We start from the raw sequence: 15,158 nt of genomic DNA, 5'->3' as shown, positions 1-15,158 counted from the left end.
TTCTAATAGAAATATTTGGTTACCTTAAGTTTTGCTAAATGGTTTCAGTTTTGTCAGGAGACAAAGTTCAAGGCACTGATGTCTGCTGAGCTGATATAGCTCCCCTGACGAAGGACTGTTTTTTTAGGAATGTGTACCCATGCCCTAGGGGGCTGAAAATAGACATAAAGTTGGCAGGCAATTCTTCAGAAAATTTCTGTGCTGCCTTCTACTGTGTATCAAAATTGGTCCTTGAACTTGGTGAGATATGAGAGGAAGTGGAAGAGCTCCCTGCTCTGATATCTTTAGCCTCTCATGAGTTTTGTTCTCTGAGTGGCTAATTGCATTTTGTTTCTTGTCTTGCTAGATGGGCTGGTGATCCCATTGGTGGAACTGTCTGCAAAACAGGTTGCATTTCACATTCCATTCGAGGTGGTGGAGAAAGTTTATCCTCCAGTGCCTGAGCAACTGCAGCTTCGGATCGCCTTCTGGAGTTTCCCAGAAAATGAGGAAGATATCAGGTAATGAATACTATTTCTGTTTCACTGACACTTAAGGAAAAGTTGTGTTCACTAGAGGAGAACCATTGTCCATTTGATGTCCCATATATTTGCTGCTTCTGCTGTTCTTATGTACCTTTTGTAATACGTGGATGGGTTACTGTGGGATATGCTATGATACGGGGTTTTATTTTGGGGTGAGCTGCCCTGCACATGTCCCAGGAAGAGCATGTGCACATGCAGGTTCTGTGTGTAAAGGACAGCAGAATAAACGCATCCTTTAATTTGCCTGACAGTAACTTGTCTGTAGAGTTTTGTCCTTATAGAATCGTAGAATCATTTAGGTTGGAAAAGATCCTTAAGATCATCGAGTCCAACCGTAAACCTAACACTGCCAAGTCCACCACTAAACCATGCCCCTAAGCGCCATGTCTACACGTCTTTTGAATACCTTTGGGGATGGTGACTCTACCACTTCCCTGGGCAGCCTGTTCCAATGGTTGATAACCCTTTCAGTGAAGAAATTTTTCCTAATATCCAATCTAAACTTCCCCTGGCGCAGCTTGAGGCCATTTCCTCTTGTCCTATCGCTTGTTACCTGAGAGAAGAGACCAACCCCCACCTCACTACAACCTCCTTTCAGGTAGCTGTAGAGAGCGATAAGGCTCTCCTGAGCCTCCTTTTCTCCAGGTAAACAACCCCAGTTTCCTCAGCTGCTCCTCATAAGACTTGTGCTCTAGACCCTTCACCAGCTTCATTGCTCTTCTTTGGACGTGCTCCAGTGCCTCAGTGTCTTTCTTACGTTAGTCTTGTGCAGTGTTCTTTCCAGTTTGAATCTGTTGCTTGAGTCAGAGCTTTAACTGGGCTCAGAAATTACCAGGGAGGGCTAGCTCAGTATGCTGGGCAAGCCTTTTGTTGGTGTAAGTAGGAGAATCAGAATTTGCTGAGTACATCAGTGGTCAGAGTGGATACAGTCAGAGAGATGACTTTCTTATGTTTCCACATAAATTGTGTGAGTACGTAGTCAAAAACTCTGTGCTTTTAGATCTTTTGCCAAAATATTTTTGCTGAAGCTTTTATACTATAGGAGACCTACCCATGTAACTGTGTATTCAGAATTTTGTTGCAAAGTAGTGATATTACGCTCTTTCAGAAAGAATCATCCTGAAAGTTCTTAGATGCATTCATATAACATTCTGGTATCAGATGGGGGAGGTAATGTCAGAAGTGCTGATGTAATTAGTAAGATCACCTGTGGGGGAATAGAGCAAGCCAGCTGGTGATACGTGTTCATTATTCTGATGAGCACAGATGTAAGAAAACCCCATGTGAGCATGCAGGTAACTCATCTAGAAGTACAAGGAGGTTTTACTGTGGCATGCTAACATTGGACCTTGAATTGATATTATACTGTATATAAAAGCTGAATTTTAGGTTATGAATGAATTTGTATTTCAAAGCCTTAGGTTGAAATTCCTGGAAATGCCAGTGTCTCACAATTTTTATGGTTGAATTGTAATGGAGAAATGGCAGAAAAGAGCTGAACTTCATCTTAAAGATGAAGATAGTAAGGATTTTTCAAAAGCCATGTCAACAAAGAATGCAAGAGGATAATAATGTGAAGTTTCTCAAAATCAGACTGATCTTGACATGTTATGCGTATCTCTTGCAGATTGTACTCGTGTTTGGCAAATGGCAGTGCCGATGAGTTCCAGCGAGGGGAGCAGCTGTTCCGAGTGAGGGCTGTCAAAGACCCTCTCCAGATAGGTAAGAACATTGCAGCTCCACGAATTTCAGATTCCCAAAACCATATCTGCAATGGGACAGCAGTGATATGACTGTCTCTCAAAACGAGCTTTTCTGGCATCCTAGACTAAACTCCCTGCTACATGCATTCTTTGTTATGTCTTGAGCTAAATACTGTGTTTATTTCAGCCTCAATCAGCTCAGCTGTGAAAATGAGTGAAAAGCCAGAAATGTTCTGAAAATTAGATCCTTAATCTGCCTCAGTGTTTTGGAAAAAACTGTGTAGAATGCCTTTGTCTCCATAATGCTTAAATTCCTCATTGATAAAGAGAATTTGGTTTTCTAGTGGCCTGATCAAATGAATGCCTTGCCTAAAGTTGCATGTATGGTAGAGAGGAAGTTTGCAAGGTTTAATTATTCTTGTAGCAAAAGAGTTGTGTTAATAACACAGTTACTCATGTAATATTTTGGCAGAAGGAAATCCCTGTTGCTGCACAGTTGGTTTTATCACTTCTCCTCACTTATCTTGTTCTTTTTATGTTTTATGGTTATAGAAACTAATCTTATCTTAAACAAAGAATTGGACTCTGTTTTTTTTCATTAAATCCTTTGAAGTAAAGAAGAATACTGAGCTGGCTTTTCCAGGGACAGCTGTTAGACAGGAAGGCATTATGTGAAATAAAGACACTAGTGTGTCAAGGTGGGCCATGTCAATCCAATGCAGATGTGTTGTTTTTTCTGCAAGTGTAAGCTTCGGAATTAGGATATTAACTGGCATGTGGGAACTGAGCCTGGTTGTAATAAGAAAAATGATAATATAAAAAGCTGTATAAAGTTAAGGAGGAAAGTTCCTGTATTTTTTCTTATAATGAGGGATAGAGACTTCTATGGGCCTGTTTAGTTACTAGTACCAGTAATACTTAACTCTCAGTGATCAGTGGAATGAATAAATTTAGGTAAAGGACCCTCAAAAAGGGAATAAAGGGGACTTACATTGTAAAAGTTTGGGGAGAACGAAAAGAGGACATAGTCATTGAGATACGCAAATTGCAAGAGACTGATGAACTGTTATCTGAATATAGGGTAAAGCATCTGAAAGGATTTTACCTAGTCCGTTGTCTGCTGTAATAACAGTAGCAGGAATTCTTGGGATTGGAAGTGAAGTACTTCTTCATACATAAGGTATATTGAGTTGTCAGTGAGACCAGATAGTAATTTTGGAACATCAATGAAATTGAGCTAAATAGGATTAAACTGACTTTTGAGTGCATTCATAAGCTCCTGATGTCAGGACTGAAATGCTGAGAGAGGCCTCTAAGGCATCTGCTGAACTTCAGGAAGGCAAATGTTTGAGAGAGACAAAATGAGTTAAAATGCAGCTGGCTGAAATTCAGTAATTCCTGGGACTTTCACAAAGGAAAAGAGCAGAATATTTACTATACAGTGCGAAGACTGTGGTCAAAACTTGTTTCAGTAATAAATTAAAAAGGCAAGGAGTTGTAAAGCAATGTAAATGAACAAAGGCTAGGAATATTAGTGCAAAACCTGTGCTTGGGGAGGAGGAGAGGAGTAGGGAAAAAGAGGAGGTGGTGAATGATACAGGGAAGGAACTTCTTGAGTACACATACAGCAACTGGGCTTCTTGACATAGGATTATGTGTGTGGAAAGGAAGGAAGTAACTTTGTTTAAACAGTAATGTTGTTTCCTCCTTAGTAGAGGAACTTTATCTAATGGAGGGATGTTGGTTTGTGTTTTGTTTTTTTTTTTTTTATTCCCATGAGTAGCAGCCCAGAAGCTGGGCAGTACAGGTGGCATGGACATAATTTCAGTTGTCTACTCCAAATGATTTTAAGATGTGTGGTTGCAGTTTTGAGTTTCATGTACTGACAAATGGGAAAAGAAACGCAGGAAATGAAGCAGCCCTTGAGAGGGGATTTGATTTGGAAGGGGATTGAGCAGTGCATTGTGATATTGTGATCAATAGGACAAAGCTTGAAATGTGCTTTGTGCTCTTTTTGTCCCATTTCTCTTTGCAGTATAAGATTATTACTTTTTTTTAAACCTAAATGAGTAATCTTAGTCATCTTGTCCACATGCAAATCCATATCCGTAATTTCTGAACAATAGCACCTTGTCACCATGTTCCAAACCCCCACTTTTTTACAGTGTTCTACTGTATATACACAAAGAATTGGCTTTTATAAACCTTCTCCTGCACATTCCCTTTGTAGCAGTCATGTACCCGCCTCCTTGCACAGAAGACATTATTGCTGTTCTCAAATAGGTGTGTTGTAGTTGCTGATTTCAGAGACTTCTTTCCATCATAGTCTTAATTTCTTTTTAACAAATGAGGAAGGCAGCAGCAGGCTCAGTCTGTATTCTAACTTTGCATCTCCTTGAATAGTGTCTCCAAGTCTCCACTTTTTAGAGATTCTCCTGTCTTGATTTAAAACAAACAAACGTCCCAAATTACCTTGCTTTACTTCCTTCATCTAAAAGCTTTTGTTCAGGTCTCGTTTTCCCGTTTCTGTTAGTCCTGGGAAGGCCAGACAAAAAGTTCTTAAATTCTATGCAGAGGTGTGTTTGCTGTCATTGTTATAGGGGCATCAGAACTAGCAAATATCAGTTAAGAAAGCTTGGAAGCTGTATTGCAAGAATTATTCTTATCAGGGTGTTGTTAACTCGTAGGTCACTTAAATCTTCTCATTCCAGTTGCTTACTGAGTAGCTTGGAGTATTTCCAATTTGTGCATTTCCACCTGAAATCACTAGGACTAATAAGACCTCAGAAAAATGAATAAACAGACCTGAAATTTCGCAATAGATGAGTTTTATGATAAAATATATATTAAATGCAAAAGGCATTGATGTAGCTATCCTAAAATTCTGAAAACTGGATTTTAACCAGCGGGAAGCATACATGTCTTTTGGATACTTTTCTTGAAAGATTACGTTTCAGGGGTAGAGCAGTGAGAAGGATAGGTTATGGACTGAAAAAGAAGCCATCTCTATTTTGTAGGACCTAGTCTAGGCAGCAGTTGATTATTTCCAGCTTTTACATTTGATCAAACCATGTGTCTTAATTATCAGACAGTGCGCTGCTACCCCTTCTTCACTACATGATAAAATCTGCTTCATGGGTGCAGTAGATCACTCCTGGCCCTCTCTGTGCATAGCGATATGGTGTACAGTCCCTATACCTGACACATCCTCTGAAGCATTGGTGCTGGCTACTTGACGTATTTGTGCATGAGTAGCAAATCTGGTGCTCATAAGAAGTGTAAGATGCACTTTCTCTGTAGAAAGCCAAAGTGTGCTTTCACAGAAGCGCTAAGCTTGCTCTGCTCCCACAGTGCATTTAGGAAAAATGGTAGCCGGGGGGTGAGACTCCTGGCAGAGCAATTCTGGCCCGCAGCTCATTCTTGAGGTCTCCTGGGAGTGGAGCTTGCCAAGAATAGGGTATAGATCTTATTTTTTTTCTGGTGGGCTACATGCAGTCGCAGAATGAATGCTGCTGGTACATGCAGACATGTTTCTGTAATGTATTGTTATGCATGGAGTAAATAAGCCGTTACCAGGTAGTGGGAGCAGGGGGTGAGTGGGAGGGAAGAACATTCTTGCAGTCTCCATGAGGTGGCCAGGTCACTCAGGTGTGCGGTAGATGTGATTCTTGTCTTCACATTTAAGCAGGAGGGTAAAAGCTGTGGTCTGCAGGAGAAGACAACAGTAGCACTTTCACTGTAAACAAGTACAATTTGATGACCATTTCTTTAAACGGTAGTGTTGGGCTAAACACTCCAGAATGGTCCCCCTCATAGTCACCTTTTCAGTCCCTGCAGGCTCAGACTTTTGTAAGCTGAGCAGTGAACTGAATTGTGGTATTTTTTCTTGGTAAAAGTAACCATTAGTTTAATCCAGAATTTTTTTCCGGTATGGTTTCCTGTGCCATCCCACAAACAGTTGTTCAGTACAGCAAGACTGGTGGTGCAAAAGAATTGGGCAGAGCTGCTTGAATTAGCAGTGTCGGCGGCAGATGTGTTCATCAAGCTACAGTTTGAGTTGAAGCTTGTGATATGTCATGCTGAAGCCCTTAAATTTTCTTTGTCTCTTTTTATAACTGTTCTTCCCTCTTTGCATTTAATCAGTTAGCTGGCTTCATATACAAATAAAAATTTCATGGTAGGAGCTTGATAAGACTATAGCTGTGACCCATTCTTCTCTAACACCTTTCGAATACTTCTTTGTCTCAGTGAAGCAGAATTGCTGCAATTCCAATTTGTGAAATGCATAATTTACTTTTGTGAAAATTAGGGCATTTTGGCATTAGTCTGAGATGCTTCTAGTATAACAGAAGGACTAGCTGAACTGTTTGGGTTGTATTATCCAAGTGTGGAACATAAATTAGAACTGTAGCTAGTAATAAGCAGTGCAGTAATTTTGTGGTGAATGCCTTCTTTTGTTTTGATTCTGTTCCAATTGCTAAAATGGCTGAAGAATTTGGGTGGCATTATGTGTACTAATCAAAATAATCACCCACATCAGGAAGAGGATTTGAATTCTGGTGAACAGGAGAAATAGAAAGGTTAAGCAAGGTAAGAACAAGTTTGTATTGGCACGGGGATTATATTTTGAGGAAGAAATAGCGCACATTGTTTTAAATGGGATTTAGTAGATCATGTGCACTCCTGAACACCATTATTATTATAATCTCACAATATCATAATAAAAACTTAGTAGTGTGGATTTATAATGTACTTCCCTGTGCTGATGATGGAGAAACTATTTCAATCATCTGTCCCAAGCCGTATTTTTTCACTTAAGGTAGATTGTTGGACTGAATTTTGGTTATGGCTTTGATACCCTTGGTGCTTTCTATGCTTCATTAAAACCGAATTTGAGACTAGCAAAAAGGCTCTGAGTCTGATATTCATTGCTGCAGAGGATGATTAACTGGTGATAGAGACCTTCAAGACAAGTAGAAGATTCATGCTCCTGATGGCCTTTTCCTGCTCGTAATACATGTGCCTCAGGATAACCATTATCTGTAGAGGAGGCTGCATTACGACTACAACTGGTATGCATTGTACATGAGTTTACACGAAGCTAAGCCTCATTAAAGTTCTTTGTCATCCTGCCTGAGATGAGATTCATAATTTATTTGATCGCACATTAATGGGGCTGGATTCATTCAAGTGTTATTGCTGAAATGTTCCTTTTCCATTGATTTTAGTCTAAGCAAGAGGGGTTTTTTGTTTTCTGAGTACATGGTTTATAAAAATGGGATATTCGCAAAATTGCAAGGAAGTACATAATTTATGAAAAACGGGTAGCTTCTGAAGTCACAAAGTGAAAGTAAGCGTTCAGGTGTAAGTGCTGCCTTCTTTAGTTCACTGTAAAATTGTGAAAGTTGACTGACTTGGAAACAATTCTGATGAAGTCACCAAGCCTGTTCTGCACTGCTGCCAGAGTTAATTAACATAGAAATCAAGCCTAAAGTATGTATAGTCTAGCTTTGACCCTGTGATCAAAACCCCACACTTTTCAGTGATGGCTTCATCCAGTTCTGCTTTTCTTTGTTAAATATTAATAAAAATAAATATATAAATAAAGTAGTGTATTAAAAGCTGGCTTTTTTTAACCCCTTATAACATGTTATGCCCCTCTGCTAATATTCTGCCGTAGCTGATTAGGAAGAAACAAGTGCTGGAGACTCTAGATCCATTCCATCCCTGTATGGATGTTGTTGCTAGACATGTTGTTTCGCTCTTTAAATGGCACATACCTAAATTTCCATGCTAGTGGAATCTGTCTCCCAAGCACCAGAAGAGTAACTTTGGACTTTTGAATTTTAACAGGTTTCCATCTCAGTGCCACTGTGGTACCCCCACAGATGGTGCCACCCAAAGGTGCGTACAACGTGGCGGTGATGTTTGATCGATGCAGGATCACGTCATGCAGCTGTACCTGCGGAGCTGGGGCCAAGTGGTGTGCTCACGTCGTGGCGCTCTGCCTCTTCCGGATACACAATGTAGGCCTTTAAATACAGTTCTGCGCTCCCCTAGGCATCTTCTCTGAGTCTCTCCTCATTACAGTTTTATGCAACACGCACTCTCTTTAGGGAAATTGTTCTTGGCACTCCTTTTGGTTACAGATTGCGCAAATGTGCGCTCACAGTTGCAGTCTGCAGAGTGAATTGTCTGAGGCTCTAAACTGCAGAATGTCCTTTGATAATGTGCAAATTGCTAAGGGTAGATACAGAGTCCTTTTTGGCCCCTTCCTGTTTCTCATTTAAATGCTAGAATTACTCATTCTTTCTTCAGTTCTGCAAGGAGTGAAAGGTCACCAATAGTTAGTCTTTTATTAAGTCTTTGTAAATATGGGATTTGAAAGCTCGCTCTTTTGGTTGTTTGATCATTCAGAGTACAGAAGGAAAGTAATTTTGATCACTGTTGGCCTTTATGTTCACCAGTTCATTTTAACACATACTGAGGCAGACAAATGTCATTTTGACTTGTAAATTTCAAACAGTCAGTTAAGTTTATGTTTTTATTTGACTGCTTGTATTGGTGTGGCCTTGTATAGAGTGAAAAGTAGCTATTTCTTATCCCAACAAACTCCAGGTGAAAATGTGTAGAATCAACATGGAATACACAAGCTGACGGTTCAGGCTTGCATACAGATTAATTTCCTCAGTCTTTGGCAAGCTGAGAGATACATCTTAAGGAAGGATTACGCTTAGATGATTGAAAGGAACAGAAGATTTTCTGCTGTCACAGAACATTTTATAGCTAATGTGCTTATGATCAACTCCAGATTCTTAAATAAGTGCTAATAACCTGCTGAAGCTTGTTAATATTTCACAATGGACAATTGTAATAGGCTTAAATTGATACCCTTGTGAAATCATTGGAATATTGGTATACTTTCTGTAGTTAGGACCGGAGAGTTGGCAAAAAAATGGGTTCTGCTTTGAATTATTAGTTCCAGTTTTAAAAGGTGGGTATGGAGAGTGAGGATAGGAAACAAATTTTCATTTCTATTTACACTCAGAAAGTCTGGACCCTGTGTAAGATCCAATCCTTTCTTCTACCTGAAAAATGATAAAGGATTTTCATGCTTGTATATACTGACTGCTGACTCTAGCAAGTTAGAAGCCAAGGTATATTGCTCTATGTAGACAAATCAATATCAGAAGCATCTTTATTATCAAGCTGCTCTTGCCTGTTTCCAGGTTAAGTTTTAGGTAGATGCCGTTGGACATTTTTTATTCTGTAGAGTGAAAAAGGTTAAGAAACTAGTGGTGGGGTTTTTTTATCATCTAAGTTGTTCTAAGATATGGTAAGAGACTAATTTTAAGATTGAAGAAAAAACCTCTAATGAGATAAATGAGGTGGTTGTGCTTCTGTGAAACAGCCCCCCACAGAGCTGGGTTGGTTTGCCAGAAGCTTAAAGAATAATGTCCTATTTTAGAGGTTTGTTTGTGAAATCCCTGCCAGTATTTGTGCAATTGCTAGCAACAACAGATCTTAAGCACAGCTGTTAAAGCAGTTTCCTTGAAAAGAAACTCCTAAAAACAGTTTTTATAAAGCCTAGACAGCTTATTTGCATCTTATCTGCAACACACCACATAATTACAGAAAAAAAGTTGTCCATCAAGACCAAGCATGATATGCATCAGCATAGCTACTGTTCATGACACTTCATCCATTCAATGGACACAACTTCATTAAGTCTGACCTGTCAATGGCAGTTTATATTTCCTTTTCTTTCTTCAGGCATCTGCGGTATGCTTACGAGCACCTGTTTCTGAGTCCTTGTCTCGGCTACAAAGAGACCAATTACAAAAATTTGCTCAGTACCTAATCAGTGAACTTCCACAACAGGTAAATGGGGACAATCGATAGGACTGACTTTTTGTTAAATTCAGTTATCTTTATTCTGGGTCAATTTATATGATGTCTTTTGTTGCAAGATAACCAATTATGCTATTCGATTGTGAGTTGCTGGGAAGGCTTTTCAGTTCTTGCCCTTTTCAGGTTTGCCATTCTATTATTTGACAATTATCTATTGCCAAGTAAAAGATTAGAAGTGTCTTAAAAGGAGAACGAAGAGTGGTGGCTATTCATACTAGCATGAATATGCGCTTAGCTTGTGGCAGATCAAACACAATAAAATAAATGCATGGTGATGAAAAACTTAGGTCAGAACAAATCAGGTTGCTTCTTTTTTATGTGTAAGTGGAGAAGACTACCCAGGGGATGTGTTGTATATGCCTTAGGTGGGCACTTTCTAATGCACCCAATTGGTGACCTTTTGACTTCCCCCAGTGTCTCTTCTTGGTGATCCGTAAGAATCATTGGGTTATGGAAAGTAATAGACATGAAATTTTGTTAGTCAAAGGCAAAATCTGCTCTCTTATTCCTTAAATATCTATGTTGTTCAAGGTCAGGTCATTTGTATCATCTGCCTAAAATGCTTGCACAAAATACACAAGAATACCTAAGTGATTGTGAAATGTTTGTTTTAAAAATATAAGGGCTTGGCAACTTTTTTATGCTGGTTCTACCAAAGGAGGTTGAGAAAAACTGACCTCATGGGTATCTGTCCCATTTCAGTAGTGTGTGCATAATGTCTTGAGTGGCAGTTAGATTACTGTCAGCATGTACCTAAAATTCATATTATGGTGCTGCGCTTGGGACAGTAAGATATTCTGTTGCTAAAACATCCTCTAAATTTCCTACAGAAATACTAACCTTCTTATGAGAGGAAATAAAAGAATCATAGAATATGAAAGTGGTATGAAAATACTGCTTATTTGTTGCTGAGAGTTCAGCACCAATAGCGTGTGCTTCTTGCTGCATTATGTAACAGACAAAGCGTTTCTTCTCTCCATGAGGACTCGGAGCTTTATGTCACATAGTCTGGTGCTGAATAAAAGAGGGTTTTGAAAGGCTAGCAGTGGTGGTAGTTGTTTCCTGAATGGCATGTGAGTTGTTTGCGTTCAAATATTCTGCGTCTGCTCCTTTTTGCAGGGTTTATTTCTCCTTTGGTCATGTGTACCAGCTGTGCACCCAGGAACATCTGGATTATTTAATTTAATTCTTACTATCTTGCCCGATAATCTGATGCATGCTGCTCAACAGAAAAGTTTGGGTTTTATTGGCAGATGCACCTTAACCTGTGTTGTGTAATTCCCTTGAAAAAGGCAAGGCACACCCCAGACTCTTCCAACAGTCTCATTCCGGGTCCTCAAGATTTCTGAGTGGAGATAGATACTCTGATACCTTGGGACCCCATTTTTTGACTGCATGATGTAGAATTAGAGTAGGCTGTGCACATGATTCTATTTTATCCTTATTTCCAGCTTGTGAATTACATTATAGTACAGTAATATAATGCTGAATTACTTTCAAGTGTAAAGGGAAGGTGGTCTGTAGGAATGCAGCTAGATAAGGAGATGTTTTTCAAAAACTATGTAGAAAGTGTTTTCTGTATCTATGAAAACATCAGTGATTCTGAGCAGCTGAATTTTATTACCCAGTTCTTCTCCCAAAAGCTATTTCCCTTCATGAAGCCAGTACTTCTATTCCAATTAAATTCGAATATCTTGGCAAAAATGCACGAAGGAAGAGTCACTGCAGGTCCCTCATACTTCAGCCTTAAGGTGTGACATTGCCTAGACCTGTGACTTCTCTGCTTCATGGTGACTTAAAATATGTAGGAATGGAAAAAGGTACAAGAATAGCTTCATGCTGAGTTTGTTTCTTTAGGTGGCTCAAACGCAAAGTATCCTTCTGAAGCATTGTTTTTTTTCCATCTGTTTGAGATGGGTCCATTTTATTTGCAAATACAGGTGTACTGAATGTGCCTTGCTTTACAGTAAGTGTGATCTTTAACCTCAGCTGTTGTGCAGAGAGAGGTGGGGGGGGATATCAGATGTTCTGTTGCAAGTCATTTAAATCCTAACTATATGCCTAACCTGTTGTAAGCACGCATGCTAAAGGCTAAATGGATCTACAGTTTCAGCCCAGACTTAGAAAGTGTTTTTTTCCTGAACTATTGTGCGTTTTTCTTTCAAAAAGAGCACGTTAGGATTTTGCAGTCAGGTGTGAGCCTTCTCTGCTTATGCTCTGAACTGTCCAGAAGCTATGATTGCATTAGCTTAGTGATGAAATTGCATTAGTTTACTATTGAGTCTGAGTTAATATATATATATTATCTTATATATATATATATATATACACTCTCTCTCTCTCTATATATATAGTCTCTTTGCTAACAGGATGGTAAATAAGCTAATGTCTGCCCGAGAAGTTACATATAGATGTAATTTATAGTTTGCTTAACTGTTCCCATTAGCTTGGGTTTTAGAGAAACGATTTAGAAAAAAGAAATAAAGAACATTCAAAGTGCAGGAAAATGGTGACCTTGACTGCAGTCACTTCCATCTCTCTCAAAATCAGCTGCAGTATCACTCTCTGTGGGCTCCTACTCCTCAAGAAACGAGAAGGGAACTAATAACCTGTGATGCTTTTGTTTACTTCTTTGGGTGTGAATATAGGAAGAAAGCCTTGGTTATAAGTTTGCTGTGAGAAAGGAGAGGTAAAAGTGTAACAGCTGGTTTGCTGTTGTATAATCTTTAGCACCCTCTATAGTCCTTTCTGAAAATATGACTGTGTGTATTTAATACTTTTGAAATTATGAGTGTTCTTCAGTCATGAAAATCCAGGCAGATCTTTGGCTGGATATATCAGGGTAAGAAATGCTGTGTGTATTGAAAGTTTGCTTCATGTTTTCAGATTCTTCCAACTGCTCAGCGCTTGCTGGATGAGCTGTTATCTTCTCAATCTACTGCCATCAACACAGTGTGTGGAGCCCCAGGTAACCTTGATGTATCTTATTTCAGTAATCTGTGTCACAGATAGGAAGTGGATATATTTCCATGGCGTTGAGTTTCTGAACTGGTCTGTTACCATGTAGCTGGGATTGTAGGTGGAGGTCAAGGAAAAGGGATAAATACAGGCACTTGGGTGTATATATGGCACAGCAACAGGCACTTGCTGGTGTAATGGACGCCTCAGAGTGTATGCAGAGGAAAGAAGCATCAGGCAGTGCACCTTTCTAACAAAAGATTTTTCTTTTTAAGTCAGTATTAATTCCTGGAAGTGTTGATTGGAGGGTACCTCTCCAACCTCCTACTTGAAACAGGACTGTTTGCAACACTAGATTGGGTTAGCTGTGGCTTGGGCTAGCTTAGCCAAGTCTTGGTTACCAGAGACGTTATAGGGTATTCCTGTTTTAGTGCTGCATTGACCCTTTTGGTCAACAACTTTTTCCTAATGTACAATATAAATATCCTTTTTTATCATCTTCTACTGCCAAGAAGAGTTTGTCTGCATTGTGTTTGTGACTCCAAGTAGTTGTAGGCTGTTAATGATCACCCCTCACCCTCTCCTTTTTAGATGAAATTAGCCCATCTTCCTCAATCTCACCTCATAGGTCATGTGCTCTGTGCCCCCAGCTATCTTGATACCCCTCCACTGTGTCCTCTCTGGTTTCTCAGTATCATTCCTGGTCTGGGGGACCCAAAACTGGATACAATTCCAGGTGCAACTTTACCAGTGCCAGGTAGAGGGGCAGAAAATAGGTTCCTTAAATCTGCTAGCTGTGCTTTTCTTAATATAGCCCAGTTTGCAGTTTGTTTTTTTTGTTTTGTGTTTTCAGTGAAAGTTTGCCCTTGGTTTGTGTTCAGCTTGGCATCCACCATAATCACCAAACCTTATGAGCTACTCAGCCATTTGGTTTTCAATCTGTACTGATGCATGGGGTTTTCTGTCCTCGGTACAGATGTTTACATTTTTCCTCACTGAACTTCATGAGGTTTCTGTTGGCACAGTCCTTGAATTTCTCCTGGTCCCACTGGTTGTAGTGCTACCGTTCAGCATGCTAGTCATGTCTCCCAATTTAGTGTTGTCAGTGGTTAAGATAACATTATGATAACATTTTGAGGTAGCTCTGAATAGTGAGTTCTGCAACAGGTTAAATAAACTGAGTAACACTGCCTGTGTGCTCCCTATAATCTCTCTGGTTGGGCACCCAGAGGAAAATATCTTCAAAGCCTGCGGACTGTATATGTGTTATTCTTTCTTTTGTCAAGATCCCACTGCTGGACCCTCTGCATCAGATCAAAGCACCTGGTACTTAGATGAATCTACTCTGAGTGACAACATAAAGAAAACCCTTCATAAATTCTGTGGACCCTCTCCTGTTGTTTTCAGGTAAACTGTTTCCCGTTGAAGGGAAAATGTGGTATTTATGTCATCTGTGAGCTCATTCACTGTATAGCCTGTACCCTTATGTGATGCCGTGGACTGAAGGATGCTTAGTTTTGTGGTCACTCTTCTGGGCTGCATTTTTGCATAGCTTGTCCCATGTTATTTCAGTAAAGCCCACTGTATTTGCACAATATCTTGCTTGTGTGGTGTTCTCAGTCTCATTATGTGTCCTGTCTTTTAGGTTATTTATGTCTGTCTCATTTAAGGTGTAAATATACTTCTGGATATAGAATATACTCAGGATTTTGTATGGCTGTGCTTGATTTAATTTTTTCTCATCCCTGCTCTTCTGTTTTATCTACAGTGATGTGAATTCAATGTATCTCTCTTCCACGGAGCCACCAGCTGCTGCTGAGTGGGCCTGTCTCCTGCGTCCCTTGCGAGGAAGAGAGCCTGAAGGAATCTGGAACCTGCTTTCCATTGTGCGGGAGATGTTTAAGAGACGGGACAGCAATGCAGCTCCTTTGCTGGAGATTCTGACTGACCAGTGTCTCAACTATGAGCAGGTATTCAAATCTCTTTGCTGGGGGGGGAGGAAATTCTGGAGAACCAGGCTGAGCCAGTGACTGGTGCCATGTGCCTGTACAATCCATGGCTG

At 39.8% G+C, this 15,158-nt stretch overlaps 1 protein-coding gene across 3 annotated transcripts in view; it reads left to right on the top strand.

Moving 5' to 3' along the window:
* ZSWIM8 (zinc finger SWIM-type containing 8) overlaps positions 1–15,158 on the top strand; it is a 62,341-nt gene that overhangs the window by 23,579 nt on the left and 23,604 nt on the right. For 2 of the 3 annotated variants that reach the window (XM_087767184.1, XM_087767183.1), the window contains exons 2-8: positions 347–500; positions 2,152–2,246; positions 8,081–8,253; positions 10,001–10,108; positions 13,025–13,106; positions 14,383–14,503; positions 14,865–15,066. In XM_087767184.1, coding sequence (XP_087623310.1) covers positions 347–500; positions 2,152–2,246; positions 8,081–8,253; positions 10,001–10,108; positions 13,025–13,106; positions 14,383–14,503; positions 14,865–15,066 — 935 coding nt within the window. Of the gene's footprint in view, positions 1–346; positions 501–2,151; positions 2,247–7,164; positions 7,300–8,080; positions 8,254–10,000; positions 10,109–13,024; positions 13,107–14,382; positions 14,504–14,864; positions 15,067–15,158 lie in introns of those variants that run through there. The other variant, XM_087767185.1, reaches the window with a different exon arrangement.

The sequence above is a fragment of the Nipponia nippon genome, unplaced genomic scaffold (genome assembly GCF_047370975.1).
Source record: "Nipponia nippon isolate SJK-2023a ecotype South Korea unplaced genomic scaffold, ASM4737097v1 scaffold_3, whole genome shotgun sequence".
NCBI classification, from domain to species: domain Eukaryota; kingdom Metazoa; phylum Chordata; class Aves; order Pelecaniformes; family Threskiornithidae; genus Nipponia; species Nipponia nippon.
Note: the sequence above shows the minus strand (reverse complement) of the source record. Positions and strands in the feature narration are given on the sequence as shown.